The sequence below is a fragment of the Sebastes fasciatus genome, chromosome 20, assembly GCF_043250625.1.
Source record: "Sebastes fasciatus isolate fSebFas1 chromosome 20, fSebFas1.pri, whole genome shotgun sequence".
Lineage (NCBI taxonomy): Eukaryota > Metazoa > Chordata > Actinopteri > Perciformes > Sebastidae > Sebastes > Sebastes fasciatus.
Window position 1 is genome coordinate 13,662,327 of NC_133814.1, and position 16,447 is coordinate 13,678,773.

Sequence of the window (16,447 nt, forward strand, 5' to 3'; positions counted from 1 at the left end):
GAAGAGTTGAACACAAAGACAAATCAGGGGTTTGAAATATTCCTGGTCAAATATATACACACACATATATCAAATATATACACACACATATAGATCTTATATATCTTGCTTCGTGTTTTAATTGCATTAATCAATGACTTATAAGGACAGCCCAATGCCTGGGCAAACCCACTTGAACTAGTGGAACAACTTTGTCAGTGCGCCTATACACCAGTCATTACGACTGTAAGCTGCAGACAGCATGGCAGCCTCCATACAGAGCGTTTGTGTAACATAGCTTTTCTCCAAGGATCTTCATCTCTCCTTGAATCTTAGTGTCTTCCGACATCATTTTGGATATTAAACAAAAGACGTCCTTCATCTTCTGCCAAAGAATCTGTAAGTGCCTTTAATACTCGAGGTTATTTGGTAGTTGCATAGGACCTATACATAGGCAGGCTACAAATCAAATACAGAAGTTAGGTGTTTGTAGGCATACATAATGAACTTATTTGTCAAAGATAAATGTAAATTATGTCTCTAAGGGGTATGTACATGCTGTGCTATTTATATATCTGATAGATCAACACTTTACAGGTTGGCCCAAAGCTTTTGGGTGGATTGTAAATTATTATAGCATTTATTTTATGTGAAAATCTGTGTTTTTAATTAGGGATGCACTGATACTACTACTACTACTACAATGCTGGATTGGATATCGGGCCGATACTGACTCAAATAACTGGACTGGTTTATCAGTGACAATGGGGCCGATCTATTCAGTTCAATTCTATGTTTATATACTACAGTATTATATACTGGCATTTTTAATTCCTGTTTAAGTTTTGACCAATTTGTTGCTCCATTACAAAGGTTTACACTTACACTATTTCCTGTTCATTTTGAAGATTTTTCTACCAAGTTGCTGGTGCACGATTTCTTATTTTAATAATAAACAATTAACTAAATAAAAAGAAAAGAAAAACAGGGGCAGGGAGTGCAGAGCAATCACGGGTTACAACAAACATTTTAACTTATATTATCGACTGACAGAAGTCGCACAAAAATATTATTATTTTTCCTTTCCTTCTTGGTATCGTCATGTTATGTGTGTGTAATGTATGTATAATTAAAAATAATAATAATAATAATAAATAATTAAATAATACATTTATATCTATGTATTTATTAGTCACATTTTGTTTCACAAAGTTAGGAAAGCAATATTTAAGTAAAGCCTGATGTTGCCTTACACATAAAAGGATGATCCCAGTGACTTCCGCACAGTGAGGCATACAGCTTGTTGATTAAACACTGGTAATAGATCTGTACTCGGTATCGGCCGATACCCAACGCCCAGGTATCGGTATCGGGACTGAAAAAGTTGGATTGGTGCATCCTTAGTTTTAATGTCAAAAGGTCACCCCTAAAAGCTTGAAAGGTGTAAGTATTGTCATTCTTAGAGAACCATGGTTAAAATGCATGCCAATTACAGGGGATTTCAATAGCGACAAGTTTTAGCAAGGAAATTTAGCAGTAGTATATTAAGTAGTTAGATCAGCTTAAATATCAAAATAATTTTATATGGAGCAATATTCTTTTTAAGTATCAAGTAACTAAAGATTAAAGCCCTTTCGTCCTCACTCTGTACCACTAAAAAAAGGTAATCGTGTCCACATTTTCTGACCATCTAACCTTCACTCTACAGGTTTGCATCCCACATGTTGACAAAGAAGCTTCCCCCCCTGCAGAGTTTCCTCTCACTGGTTTCCAGACGTGCCAGTCACCTTGCCCGACAGCAGTATGATGTCATTGTTGTGGGTGGAGGTCACGCAGGGACCGAGGCTGCGGCGGCAGCAGCCAGAGTGGGAGCGGAGACACTACTGGTCACACAGAAAATACAAACCATTGGTGAGAGAAACAGCCAGTTCCTTCTTTACAAAAAGCTGATTTCCCTCTATCAATTTTTTTATTTGATTGAGTATTTTTCACTAAGACGCACTCCCTTCTCCCATCACATCCTCCCCAGGTGCCCTGTCCTGTAACCCGTCTCTGGGAGGAGTAGGGAAGGGCCACCTTGTGAAGGAGGTAGATGCTCTGGATGGGCTGTGTGGTCGAGCAGGAGACTGGGCTGGGATCCATTTCTCCATCCTGAATCGTAGAAAAGGCCCCGCCGTGTGGGGCCCGAGGGCCCAGCTGGACCGGCAGCGCTACCGCGAATTTATTCAGGTGTCTTATACACAGATTTCTGACAGGTTTCATTTCCTGTGTTTAGTCTAACAGATTTTTTTGGCTGTGAATGAATGAATTAACTATGTGGCTGTTTCTCATCCAGTCTGAGCTGCTGTCCACTCCCAGGCTGACGGTGGTGGAGGGCTCAGTGGAGGAGCTGCTGGTGTCAGAACCAAACCCAGAGGAGCCTGGACACCACAGAGTCACTGGGATACGTCTGGGTAAGGAGCAAATGTTTACCATAGCTACTTTTATCCTATTACGATCAGTTCTTAAAAAATGATGGCAAGTTTGTCTTTACTTATTAATCAGTTTAGTAGGAAACCAACCTGTAGTAAATTATACCACTCTATAAGTAGTAGTAAAAACTTTATTTGGTCTCTTGGGAAACTTAAACAGCTGATGGCACATACTGTACATTGAATGTACTATCACTGTGGTCAGAAGGTTATCAAAAATATAAAGCAACAGTGATTAATAGACACTGGCAACCACTTTTACTTTGATTTAAATTTCTACATTATGTTTTTGTAATATTTTTTGAAGTGTCATCAACATATTTCATTTATTTTTGTCCTCGTTAAATTGTATCATCAAATCCAGATAATCTTTTATTTATTCTTTTTTTATTATTATTTACTCTGCATTTTTTTCTGGGCAATTTTCTTCATGAGTAGATTAGTAGAGATAAGCTGGAGTTCCTTCGACATCTGATCTCGAAAAAAATGCACCAACCAGTAAAATGCACTTTCAAAATGTTCTAATTTGAAGTGGCAATCCTTAAGGTTTCAGTCCTGGTTGATGTAGAATTTCTATCTGAGTGAAAATTGTGCTTAGAATTTAGCAGTCTGGAGTCTTTTTGTTGATCTATGAGCATAGAAATAGAATAGAAAAATTCAATTTCTATGTACATGAGCTACAAGTTTTCAGAATTATATGCATACCTCTATTTTTTGTGTGTATACAACAGCATTTTTTCCAGGAATGTCACCACAGACACCCAGTTCATAATACTGCAAATATATAAATGTTGCAATACTTTCATCAGTGGGCCATATAGGCTCAATCACCATTGTGTTACCTCATTTGGCTACAGATAGTGACTTAACAGACATTTATTTAAATTAAAATCTTTGAGATTGCCACTTTAAGTTACATTAAAAAAAGTAGTCTGTTATGAGTTTATGATTTTTGCACTTTCTTTGATATCGTCTCAGCGAATGGAAGCGGCCCTATCTCAGCCAGCTCAGTGGTTCTGACTACTGGTACCTTCTTGTCTGGCTCCCTCTTCTTGGGCCAAAGCACGTCCCCCGGGGGTCGGATTGGAGACGCTCCATCGAGTGCCGGGCTGTCCCACACACTAAGGGAGAGGTTGGGGCTGAGGATCGGCAGACTGAGGACTGGTACCCCTCCCAGGATTGTGAAGGATTCGGTAGACCTTTCCCTGGCCAACATTCACCCCCCTGACAGTCAGCCAACTCCGTTCAGCTTCCTTAATACAAACACACGCTGCAAGGTAAAGTTTAAATTTGGTTTGAACTAATTGATTGAACAGTTTTTTCAGCACTGGTATTAAAGGAAAGGCTTCATAATTTCAGTAGTGTAGAAGATCTAAAAAAAAAAAAATGCTGTCTATAAAATATTGTTTAGTCAACAAAAGTATTTTTTTTAATTTTTACTTACCCTTGTTCAGCCTGAAGAGCAGCTGCCTTGCTACCTGACCCATACTACTCCTGGTGTAGAGAGAGTGGTGAGGGAGAGTCTTCATCTCAACTGTCACATACAGGAAGATGCCAAGGGTCCCAGGTACACACACACACACACACACACACACACACACACACACACACACACACACACACACACACACACACACACACACACACACACACACACTCATTGTACACAGTGTGTAAAATGAGCGTGTGATAACTCTCGTCTTCGTCTCTCTCACAGATACTGCCCTTCCATTGAATCGCGAGTGCTTCGCTTCCCAGGCCGACGGCACCAGGTGTGGCTGGAGCCTGAGGGCCTGACCTCTGACCTTTTGTACCCTCAGGGTCTGTCCATGACCATGCCCCCTGACGTGCAGCTCCGCCTCATCAGAGAAATCCCTCCCCTGCACAGAGCTGAGATCCACACGCCTGGTATGCTGCCGTTTGATCTGCACAGTAACATTTGATTTACGGTACATCTAAAAGTCAGTTACAATAGAGCGCTGCAGGAATGAGTCCTAAAACCTGGAAATGAGGTCGCATTTAAGCACTTTTTAGGTTTAAGTTCCCTCATCTGGAAGTCTATGGGTTTTTTGAATGGGTTTTTAGTTAGATGCCTGAAATAAGTTCTGTGGTTAACACAAGCTTAAGAGATTTGAACGTTTTGTTCTACGATATAAAATATGTCAGTAAATATCCCACTCGTGAATGTTGAAGCTTTTATGTAAAAGGCAGTTGCTAACAAGTGGCTGAATGAGACTACAAAACATCAAGCCAACTCGTCCTCCTTTAGTTTAGTGGTGGCGACGTGAAGTCATGCACCCGTGGTGTAATTTGTTTATAGCCTAACGTTAGCGTTTTACTTCTTCTTTTTTACTTCTTTTATTTCTTACTGCCCCAATAACATAATCCAATGTAAAGTTCTTAACATTCTATCAGATACAAACTGCACAAAGTTAAGTTTGTTCTGATAAGAAATGTTGTTATTGTTGTTATTCATATAATATATCATGTTAAAGCTCTTTTTGTGCTCTTTATTGTACTATCCATGGGCACATCAGATCAATATGAAGTTAGTTATAAGGGCATTTGCAGAGGCATTCAGAATTTGCCCTATTGCAACATTTGAGGTCAAAGGTCAAATTCTGTTGTCCTAAGTGTCGAGAAAATGTGACTGATAGGTAGATTATAGTTTAAGCTTTACAATGATATATGACTTCATGATATTGTGTGTAGGTTACCCTCCTTTATACTGTATGTACGTACATGTATTTGTAAAATGGCACAAAAAGATGGAATATTTGAATGATGGAGGGATAAAAAAAAGGAGTGATAGCACATAGAAAGCTACCATTGCTGCAATGCTATCATGCGTTTTCCAACACTAGGGACATAGACCTTAAAAAAAAAATCACCATGAGACTAGGTCCCTCCAAATTTGCATGACGGACAAATTTTGGGGGTCGGGCTCATGAACTATTCTGCTGATTGCATTCACACTTCAAAAATCATAAATGGTGTTCATCTGTGAAGATTATCTTGCTGAACAAAATGTGTAAGTATCATAAACGTTTGTTCGAGCCAGAGTTTATTTTCAGCAATAATCCAAAACCCAATGGAAAAATCCCATTGTCTTTTTGTCAAGGGAACTAGTGTAATGCCAACTTCCTGCTTAGCCTATAAAAATACGTCATCCCTGGAGCACTCTATGATACAGCATGTCTACTGTGTTGCCTGAATGTTCCTTATATTTTCCAGGTTATGGTGTGCAGTATGACTTTGTGTGTCCCACTCAGCTGAGCCCTGCCCTGCAGGTGAAAAGCACCCAGGGTCTTTTTCTGGCCGGTCAGATTAACGGAACAACCGGGTACGAGGAGGCTGCTGCACAGGTAGTTTGTCTGTTCACTATATTCAGCAATTAAGGCTCCATACAATTATTGTGGGTAGTAAAACATGTAGCGATGTCACACAATGCTTGGCGGCACAGAGGATCTAGTTTGTGTTCTAATTAGGAATGCACAGTGCTTTATACTCACACAAGTACTCTTGTTGTCGTCTGTGAAGGGCCTGTGGGCGGGGGTGAACGCTGGCCGCTGGGCGCTCTCCATGCCGGCAGTGGCGTTGTCTCGGACAGAGAGTTATATCGGAGTTCTCATTGATGATCTGGTGAGTCGAGGCGTTACAGAGCCGTACCGGATGTTCACCAGCCGGGCCGAGTATCGAACCTCTCTAAGGCCGGACAACGCTGACCTCCGCCTCACTCTGAAAGGTATGCAGAGTGTCTGGGACACATTATCAGGATGTGAGACAATCTGAGGGGTCCCACAAGTTGTTCTACTTTGTGTCTTTTAGTTTTTTTTTCTCCTCTCATAAACATTTTCCTCTGCTAGGGTTCGAGGAGGTGGGATGTGTGTCCACTTTGCGCTACCAGGAGGCTGTGAGAGTGAGGGACAGTCTGCAGGATGCACTGGCAGCGCTTCAGGCTCTCGCTCTGTCCACCCACACCTGGAGAAAAAAGCTGCCCGACATGCAAATGAGTGAGGGCAAGAACGCCGTACTGACGTGAGTGACAAATATGTGGAATCACCAGTGCAATGAGCCAAATCTGCCAAATACGTCTGACATTTCATCTCAAGATACAGTCAAAGGGGTCGACTTCTGTTCCTGACTGTTACTTTGTGGCTTCTTTTTCAGCGGTAATGACGTGCTGCAGTACAACAATGTGTCCTTTGAAATGTTGGCATCTGCCTTCCCAGAGTGCCTTTCACCTCACATGGAATTCGCACAAAGACTCAAGATAGAGGGTAAACGCTGATTTTGGCATTTTGAGGCAATAGGGAAGGGGAGTCTTGTCTTTGTGGCTCAGTTATCCTTCTCCTCTGCCTCAAATGTGTTCTTTTAAGCAACCATAACATAGTTCATTCCTTCTCAATAAGACATCTCTCCTGTTATTTAGCGGTGTACAGGCCTCACTGTAACCTACAGAAGAAAGAGATTGAGAGAATTCAGAAGGAGGAGAACATGTCTCTCCCACAGGACATAGACTATTTCTCTCTGCCGGTGTCTCTGTCTCAGGAAGTCAGAGAGATTTTGGACAGAGTTCGACCCAGCACTGTGAGTATAATGTATTTAAGACCAGAAAATGGTCGACTCTAATCTAAATGAAATTAACTTTTGTGCTGTTACATAAAAAACAAATTAATATGCAACTAATACCATGCTTTATCCTCCAGCTGGGTGCTGCTACACGTTTGCAAGGTATAACTCCAGCTGCAATCGTCCATCTCCTCAATTACGTACGCCAAGCGGCACGAAAGGAGAGAAGAACGCACAGAAACCAACCAGACCAAAAGGAGGAGAGAGACGAGGAGCTGTGTGCAAGGAAAGCCTCTTTACCTCAGTGAAATGATGACTCGTAAATAAATGTCTTGTAAAAATGTATGTATTCCTGAAAATGTACAAAAGAATAAATTACGGTATTTGTTTATGTTTCACTTGGGATGGATATCTCTTCTCATTGTACAAAAGCATAACAAAATAAATTTACATAGTAAACATTCTTTCATATACAACTATTTACTCAAGTTAAGAAGCCCTCAAAGCTTCCTCCTAACTGCCATGCCGTTAGCTATCCGACTACCGAGTGAAGAATTCTAATCCTGTTAGTAACATTACTGTGAACGGCATTAAACTCCACGTGACCTTCTCAGTGACACCGCCGTTAATGACAATGTGCCCGTCCAGCTCAGCAGCGCCTCTAGTGAAGAAGCCAAATGGAAACTTCCAGTTAGGCTGAGGCGAGCCCCTCGGGGGTTCTGGGTAAACTGTAGTGTCAACAAACGTCACCTCAGTGGTCAGAGCGATAGGGGACGACGTAGGACACTGAAAAAAGACGAGAGGAGAGTATTTTGGACTTTGTAATATTGAGATTCTGTGTGTTGTTTGATGCTGGCCTCCCAGTGTGAGAGTTTATGTGCCTACCTTGAAAAGTTGACACTGGAAAAGGTATTTGGCCCCCAGGATGTAGTTCTGGGGAAGGTCTAAGAGACCCTGTCGGGCCCACAGTACTCGGATAGAGAGAGAGTAGGGAAGGACACAGCCTAATTCACATGTTTCCTGTGAGAGAGAAAAATACAAATGACTGTAAATACACAAGGTTATATACTAAAACCACAGGCACACAATGTGAAGTTTCAGATAATCTAAAAACAATCAAATTTATTACACTTTCCTAGCGCTTAAAGACCCACATAGACCCGTTTTTGTCTTTTTTAGGGGGGTACAGTGGGTCTTTAGGGGGAGATAGCAGGTCAACAGATGTCACATAGAAGTGGTGTACATCATCTGAAAGCTAGGAACCTGAAGATTAATTTGAGATGCAGCTCAGCACTGTGTGTCAAGTTGTTCTTGTCGTAAATCAGAAATAAACATTAATTAATTAAAATAAATTGTAAAAGTGTATAACGGTTTAGAACATTATGATAGAAGTATATGATGGTCATGCCCATGCTCTATTATGTCTCATAAGTTAAGCAGCATGGGTTGATACCATTTGTTACACAGATTTGGTGCTAAATTTGACCTTTTTTTACCAAACCCAGAATTGATTAAAATGATCAGTAATCCTCCAAAATACCACATTAAAACACCAAGACCTTGAGGAACATCATAGAAAAAGCCATGTTCTGATTTTGTATCAAAAACTCTTGACATTTGGAGATTTTTGCAAGAATTTCATTTTTTGGCAATTGAATGGTGAGCACTTCTGTTCTGGAAACTGCTCAGAAACCCCTTTATTGTCTGTTTACCTAGAAAAACCATCCATCCTCTGAATGCCCTAGGTCTCTAATTTGTGGCTGTAAAGTTTCATGAGGCTGTGATTATCCTAGAGGTCACCACAGGTAATTTTATACAGTGAGGTCAAGTTTAAAAAAATAGTCTCACTACAATGAAATGGCTACTATGGGGACTAAAATCATCGCCAAAATTTAGCCCAACTTTGGAGCGTCATTTAGCCTCCTCTCGACATGCTAACATGACATGGTTGGTAACAGTGGATTTATAGGTTTTCTAGTTTCATATGAAACCTTCTCTGTAGCTCTTAAACTGAGCCTGCTACAGCCTCTGAAAGACAGTGAAGTCTGTCAGGCTCGCCGGAGGGTTTTAAATACTTTGAATTCCTGATTCAGCTGTACCTCCAGGCTGACAGGACACTCCTGGGTGAGGACTCTCGTCCAGTTCGGTTGGGAGCCAGAGTTCATGGCGATCACATCAGGAGCAGCAAGTCCCTGCAAGATCCCGTAAATCTGGGAATTCAGCTCTGAACAGTTACTAGATGGGGAACTAAACAGCACAAAGAGAGAGTGAAATGACACGTGAATATTGAATTAAAAAAACTCACTATTGCATCATTATAATAATAATAATAATACTGGGACTCATATTCAGCAACTCCACCACTATTATTCATGTAAGAAACATCAGTTAAAACTAGATGATAGAGGCGAAGCAAAAATAGTGTACTCACCTGAATGTGCAGCCGGTGACGGTGTTGTGTGTGAAGAGGATGGGTGCTCGTCTGCGGGGGTCAGAGGAACACTCCCCACCCTGTGACACCCCCAGTGCGGTCAGCTAACCCAGCGTCAAGGAACAATAATGCATGATTGACCCAAAGCTAGCTGGATAAATGAAACAATAACTTGTTTATGATGTTTGTGAGGATACAGGCATCACTTCTCCATCAAAGCGACCAATGACGGGAGATCCCACTCCAAGTCCGACAGCAGGGATCGATCCTCCTGGAGTGGGACTGGGTGTTGCCAGCTGGAAGAGAGAAATGGACCGTCAATTAATCTTAGAGTTTAAATCCAGTTCATTTAGTGATGAAATCTGTGGCTTTAACAGGCTACCTGAAACTGTACGGAGTATGTCTGCAACAGCAGCTGATTTGGATCCACATCAGCTAAGACTACGTTCACTGTTGCATACACGAGTTCCCCTCTGCCCGTGTATCCTATGACAAACTCCACCTACGGGAGAATCAGGAAAAGGAGAATTAAGTTTGACGAATTTGTGATTTAGGAAAAAGAAAAAATCACAAATTTTCATCTACTCACATTTTTCACCACATTGACGCAGACGTTGTTTTGTTCACTTGGTGCAGGCCAGTTAGACAGTGGAGTAACTGGGATCTGAAACAAGAGTTAGTGCAGTGCCTTACTTTGGAAGTAAAACACGTCTTTTCAAAATTCATACATGTTATTCCTATGGTCTAAGACAATCCAAAAAATATTATTAAACATGAACAACTCCCTACCAAATCCAAAAACTAGAGTGCTAAAACTCAAACTAGTGATATCATAGGCTATAAAGTGTGGAACTGCTCCATAGACAATGAATGTTGAGAGATGATATACTGTAGATGACACTCAGATTTTTGTGGTATTCCCCTTTAAATTGCATTAATTCTTAGTGTAAAAATAATCATTTGTATTGCACAAACTGTACCTTTACAGTCTGATAACTTACTTTAAAAAAAATCCACACTCAATAGGCCATACTTGTTAGTTGACAACACCTAACAAGTTAATTATTTATGCTACAGATTCAGGTTTTTTGTAGACACAGTTTAAGGGATGTTTTTTCACTCCAAGACTTGAAATAAAAGAAAAGAAAACCCCAAATGCTAGCGTTGGCAGCTGATTTCATAGACTGACTGTAGATAAACTTGTGCAGAAGCATGTGAAGTGCAAAATTAAAGTGTCTCTGCTGACACCATGTATGGCTTTGAACTGTATGTACAATCAGCAACTTACCAGAAAGTCTGACACGTGTGCCATCTCCACTATTGGAATCTGTAATAAAAAATATTGATGTTAGCCTATCTGCTCATTCTCCTGTGACATTCTCACCAGTAACTGTTTACATACAGTAAAAGCATTTAGTGCATGCGGACTTGCTGACCTTGATCAGGCTCAGATCAGAGAAGTAGGAGCGGGCGTTGAAATGTGGATCCGTGGTGCACGACTGAGGAGTCAACATGCGGGTACAAGATAGAGACGAAGACCTCAAGAACTCTGCAAGCAGAGGAAAACAAAAGTTATTTAGAAAAAAATAGTTAAATATACAAAAGAAAATGCCTGCAGATTCAGTCCGAGCTTGGTCATTTGGGAGGCAATTACTATCAACTGTAGTGAGAGTACTTCAGGGACTGTTGGAAATCCTTATGGGAGATAAAGGGGTCTTCTGGGAAAATATGATTTTATGTAATTTTGCTGTTACTGGTGCTCAGAGAGAGTGACACGAGAAAGACTGCTCATCCTGAAAAGAGGAAGTCCTTCACACAAAACTTTGGCATCATTGGGCAAAAAATCCATAATAACCTTCCAGCATAATGTAATTTAAGTGTTCTGAGAGAAAACTAGACTTCTGCACCTCCTCATGGTTTTCAGGCTTTAAAAAATCTAGCCAGTGACAGGAGACTTTGGCCAATCACAGGTCATTTCAAAGAGAGAGGCTGTTCATTCAATGGGAGCAGCTGTAAATCACTTGCGTACTCCGATCGAATGGTCAAACTAGGCAGCGTTGATCAAATATGAATCAATATTCTGTTACTGTAATGCCTATTTCTCCCCTCAAATGTTGTCAGAAACATCTTGTACTGTACTGTTTAGCTGTAAAATGAGAAAGTGTGCGCCGGCTGGTGGGTGATGCTTGGTATTTCCTCAATTGATCTCAACATGGCTGCCGGGTCACAAACTTTCTCATTTTACAGCTAAACAGTACACTACAAGTTGTTTCTGAAAACACTTGAGTCAAGAAATAGGCATTACAGTAACAGAATATTGATTCATATTTCAGCGCTGCCTAGTTTGACCGTTTGATCAGAGTTTGCGAGTGATTGACAGCTGCTCAGAGACGGCAGGCTCCGGATTGGCTCTGATTGGTTGTTTTCCTCCGGTCTGTGAAATCTTGCAGATGCTGTTAGGAGCACTGGAGGACACAGAGGCACATGATTTTTTTCAGAATACTTGTCTCATGCACTACTGTCAGGATATAGTGACTGTTTTATAAAAATAACTTATTTTAATCATATTTGCTCCATTTCTACCTATTGCTGCTTTAACCCAGATGGCAGGTCTGGACTTGAAAACCTTTTGGGGAAACTATGCTACACTGCGACAAACAACAGTTTAACATACTTCTCACTTGGTGTGAACTTACTTGCAGGGTTGCGGTCGATACAGAACGCAGCAGCAGCCCCTGGAGACGGCTGACGGAGGAGACCCTGCACGGCCGAGTTGGAGTAATACGTCTGGATGACATCATCGACCTACAAAAATAAAAGACTCTTAGTCTTTTATGCATTTCGTTTATTAAAGATATACTCTCCGATTCAGTTTTAGAACTGTCTAAAAGTGTATTACTTTTGATACTTTAGATACAATATTGTGAACAGGAAAACATCATTATCTGTTTACCCTGTAGAAATCTCTGCTGTGGCGGCTGCTTGTAGGTGCTGGTGGTGAGAAGTGGTACGAGTCCCCTAAAGCTGGATACTGAGGTAGAGCTGGGAGGAACTGGGGTGAATTATCTGTTGGGAGATGCAGATTTTTAACAGTATTAGTGAGGGATGCTTATATGTTGCTCACTGATAGACTCTTACGACATTAGCTGTAACATAACCAGGGATTTCTCTGGTGACAGCACCGATTAATTTTGAATGAATGTATTCTTATTACAGCTACTCACCTTCAGGCCGGACACAAAACAAGGAGTCAGTCACAGTGACGAGAGACAAATCCACGTTAGCTCTGAACATCAGCCATTTCTCAATGCAAACTCCTGATCTGTAATATAAAAAATACACTTGTTTAAATACTAAAAATGTGTGCTTTATGTGCTGTAACTTTAGAGTATGTGCAGAAGACTTACATGGCTTTCTGTGGACATCCGGTGAAGACAGTGCTCAAGTTCGCAATACCACAATCAAATGTGTCACAACAGCAGCCAATGTCACAGAAATCAGGGGTTAAATCACAGAGACAACCTGGATAACGACAGAAAAGACTTGTGTTAGTTAGTCAGGACAACTTCAGGTTTGTGTAAAATTCCAGTCTTTGTTCCTTGATGGCACATAATAAAAGATGATTTTTTATTTGATACAAATGTTGTATAATCCTGCAAAACACAATAAAAAAAGGTTTAAACATAAAAGAAAAAAGGAAAGGACTTAGATCTAACTGCCAAGATGTTGAGTTGAAACTTTAATTAATACTAATATTTATTAAACAAGCTCTAACTAAGAGTCTCCCATTAGGATCTGAGATATCGTTAATTAATAGTTTTCTAGTTCAGCAGCTTTTACAGAATGCAACTGTCAGTAGGGATACACCGATACCGATACCGCATCGGATCGATACTGACTCAAATAGCTGGATCGGATATCGGTGACATTGGAGCCAATCTATTAAATTCAATTGTATGTTTGTATACTATATACATTATATACTGGAATTATAATTCCTGTTTATATTTTGACCAATTTGTTGCTGCATTAAAAAGGTTAACACCTGAATTGTAATTCCTGTTAATTTTGAAGATTTTTTACCAAGTTGCTGGAGTACTATTTATTATTTTAATAATAAATAACAATTCACTAAATTCATATCTATGTATTTATTGTTACATTTTGTTTTCCAAAGTTAGGAAAGCAGTTTAAGTCACGTCTGATGTTGCCTCACACATAAAAGAATGATCCCAGTTGCCTCCACACAGTGCGGCATTCGGCTTATAAATTAAACACTGGTATCGGATCAGTACTCGGTATCGGCTGATACCCAAAGCCCAGGTATCGCTATCGGTATCAGGACATGGGAATGAAATTAGCACCTGCCACCCGGAAAATGCAGGGGAAATGTTGGCTGTAGCAGGTAGAAATTTCAGGTCACCTGCCACCATGGCAGAAATGTTTCCTTATATTACGAAATATCATTTTAAAAGGAAATCCCTAAGTTTAAAATAGTCAGGGATTAAAGTTACATGATATATTCCATATTTATACTGTCTGGTACTGATTCAGTGTTTACAATTCTAAAGCACTCAACATAGATTTCAGAAGTGGCAGACAAAAACATTTAGTGGCCGGTAGAAATGTTCAGTGACCTGCCACAGTAGTAGGTGAGGAAAAAGACTTAATTTCAGACCCTGATCAGGACCGAAAAAGTCGAATCAGTGCATCCCTAAGTCCCGGTGGCTGGAGACGTGTGTGAGAGATGTGTGAGTGTAAACATTAAGGTGAAGGTCACTTCAATTCCAGTCAACTCAGGAAGCGACTCGCTGTGAACAGATGCTTCACGTGATCTCTCCTGATTTCAGTGGAATTGAACTGCATGCCGAGGAAGACTTTCTAATATAGATGCCTTTCCATTGAATCCGTTTCGGTAAATTTGGCACAATTATAGCTTAACTCAGAGGAAGACAACAGAATGTTTTTTTACAGATTGTTTTCTGTAAAAAAAGAGAGATATTTACTGATTATGTTTCTTGAAAGCTATCTAAAAATTGTTTTTAAAAAGGACACAAATGAATATTGTAAACTATCACCCTTGATAACAAAAAAAGTTTGGGTCCCGTGGCTTGCAGCTACGAAGGGGCACCTAAAATAGTTAGTAGGCAGCCATAGATCATCAACACCTGCTGATTAATTTCTATTGAGAGCCTCCTGACCTACTGCTGCACTGTGTTGTTTGCTAGCTGCACAGAAGAGGACAGGAGGGACCTGCAGCGGCTGGTGAGGATGGCAGAAAAAGTGATTGGGACCACATTACCACCCCTCAGTGACCTATACGCTGGCCGGCTCTGCAAGAAAGCCAGCTGTATTTCTAAAGACCCCACCCACCCTGGACATGGACTGTTTACTCCCCTTGGGGATACAGGACAATTAAAACACAAACAAACAGACTACGAAATAGCTTTTACCCACAGGCAGTCAAGTGTGTAGAAACCCCCCCCCCCCCAAGGCTGAGGACACTAGCTGCTGAACCATGATCAAGGCACCTGCACTTTATGACCCCTTTATTTGTTTACTTTTTGATTTGAATGTTTTTATGTTTGCTTTTAATGTTTGCTCTTACTGCCAAGAGCTGCTAAACTGTTTTTCGTTGTTTTCAATGACAATGACAATAAAGTCTCTATGTATAGATCTACAAAACTAAATTGGGTCTGGCTTGCATAAAAAGTGGGAGACACTTTGATGTGGATCATGTAGCACCTCTGTAACAAAAGACTGCTGCAGAGCGAATACATAACATGAAAAACCCCAAGAGACAGGTGTACTGAAAGTTACCCTCTGATATCACCAGAGGTTGGACGGTGGTTGCAGGGGGCGCTTCAGTGACCATAGAGGGAGCTTCAGACAGGGTGGAGTTCAGAGTGGAGTTCAGAGTGGAGTTCAGAGTGGAGTTCAGGGTGGAGTCCAGGGTGGAGTTCAGAGTGGAGTTCAGAGTGGAGTTCAAAGTGGAGTTCAGAGTGGAGTTCAGAGTGGAGTCCTGAGTGGGCACCAGAGTGGAGACCAGGGTGACCGCCTCAGTGGTGCCTACACTGGCGGAGTCCACAGCCACCGCACCGCCTGCAGCAGGGGTTGTTGAGCTGAAAGGCTCACCATTTACAGGGCTGGGAGTGACGCCTGGTTCTGTGGCTGCGTGAGCCAAACGTCCACACAAGACGATAAATATCTGGACTGAACGACACCACTGGCGGGGATTCATTTCGTCAAATAGACATGTGGTTTGGTCAATCCATGTGTTAGCAGTCCTAGCTAGGTTAGCTTATAGGATAGCAAGATAACTTTACAGTTAGCATTAGCTGGAATTATGTATTCTACGAGCTCGTTACAACTTAACACACATTACAATAAAATAAAACGACGTTTAAATTGAAGAAGCAAGTCAGAAAACGTTCTCCGTGGATACATTTAGCTAGTTAAACATGCTATTACATGAATACACTGAAGCTTCTTGTTGTTGCCAAGGAAGTTGTCGCTAAGGAAGTTGTCGTCAAGGAAGTTGTCACAGACGACTTCCGTTTCTAAGATAATACTACCGTAAAACATGTAAAAGAGAAGAAAGGTATTTTTACCAACTTCTTCAGAGACACCCCCCAGACAAAAACATTGTTTTCATGCACTGATCAATTTTGAGATTTTTGGCTATTTTGCTTCCATAACATGTCTTCTTTCAGACTAGTGGAAAGGAAACATCCAAAACATTTATTTTACTACACTTTGTAGATTTATCCTAATTAACATAAAGTTAACATTAGATTATGACTCATTTACATATTCAAACATAAAATGTAGGAAAACCTGTTATACAAAAAAAAAGTAAGTAATCAACTGGGGAAGTTTCATGGTACCTGATTGTTTGCACACCCGGCAAAATTTGCACTATCTGTTTATATCATGTTTATTTTTGTTTATAGCTTATATTGTATATTGGTAGAGTTTAAATTGTTTTATTCTT

At 40.6% G+C, this 16,447-nt stretch overlaps 2 protein-coding genes across 2 annotated transcripts; one reads left to right on the top strand and one right to left on the bottom strand.

Moving 5' to 3' along the window:
* The first annotated feature begins 158 nt into the window (after nt 1-158).
* Nucleotides 159-7,420, top strand: mto1 (mitochondrial tRNA translation optimization 1). The gene is made up of 13 exons (XM_074619180.1): nt 159-378; nt 1,688-1,890; nt 2,009-2,208; nt 2,315-2,432; nt 3,429-3,727; nt 3,905-4,017; nt 4,168-4,358; nt 5,685-5,815; nt 5,991-6,195; nt 6,317-6,488; nt 6,621-6,730; nt 6,883-7,040; nt 7,160-7,420. Exons 2-13 carry the CDS (start codon nt 1,701-1,703, stop codon nt 7,328-7,330), a joined length of 2,058 nt encoding a protein of 685 aa, XP_074475281.1. The 5' UTR covers nt 159-378; nt 1,688-1,700; the 3' UTR covers nt 7,331-7,420.
* Nucleotides 7,351-15,994, bottom strand: LOC141758084 (tectonic-3-like). The gene is made up of 14 exons (XM_074619181.1): nt 15,274-15,994; nt 12,861-12,975; nt 12,678-12,775; nt 12,407-12,519; nt 12,150-12,258; nt 10,890-11,002; nt 10,742-10,780; nt 10,043-10,117; nt 9,836-9,955; nt 9,651-9,749; nt 9,454-9,557; nt 9,122-9,269; nt 7,908-8,042; nt 7,351-7,808 (listed from the first exon to the last, which is right to left on the bottom strand). Exons 1-14 carry the CDS (start codon nt 15,692-15,694, stop codon nt 7,563-7,565), a joined length of 1,935 nt encoding a protein of 644 aa, XP_074475282.1. The 5' UTR covers nt 15,695-15,994; the 3' UTR covers nt 7,351-7,562.
* Nucleotides 15,995-16,447: the final 453 nt, after the last annotated feature.

Excerpts from the sequence above, each read along its gene's own strand:
- LOC141758084 (XM_074619181.1), bottom strand. The coding sequence starts at position 15,694 with ATGAATCCCCGCCAGTGGTGTCGTTCAGTCCAGATATTTATCGTCTTG. Across the intron at positions 9,956-10,042 it reads GCGTCAATGTGGTGAAAAAT|GTGGAGTTTGTCATAGGATA; the intron begins GTGAGTAGATGA and ends ATTCTCCCGTAG. Across the intron at positions 8,043-9,121 it reads AGTGTCCTGTCAGCCTGGAG|GAAACATGTGAATTAGGCTG; the intron begins GTACAGCTGAAT and ends TCTCTCTCACAG.
- mto1 (XM_074619180.1), top strand. The coding sequence starts at position 1,701 with ATGTTGACAAAGAAGCTTCCCCCCCTGCAGAGTTTCCTCTCACTGGTT. Across the intron at positions 6,196-6,316 it reads CCTCCGCCTCACTCTGAAAG|GGTTCGAGGAGGTGGGATGT; the intron begins GTATGCAGAGTG and ends TTCCTCTGCTAG. Across the intron at positions 6,489-6,620 it reads GGCAAGAACGCCGTACTGAC|CGGTAATGACGTGCTGCAGT; the intron begins GTGAGTGACAAA and ends CTTCTTTTTCAG.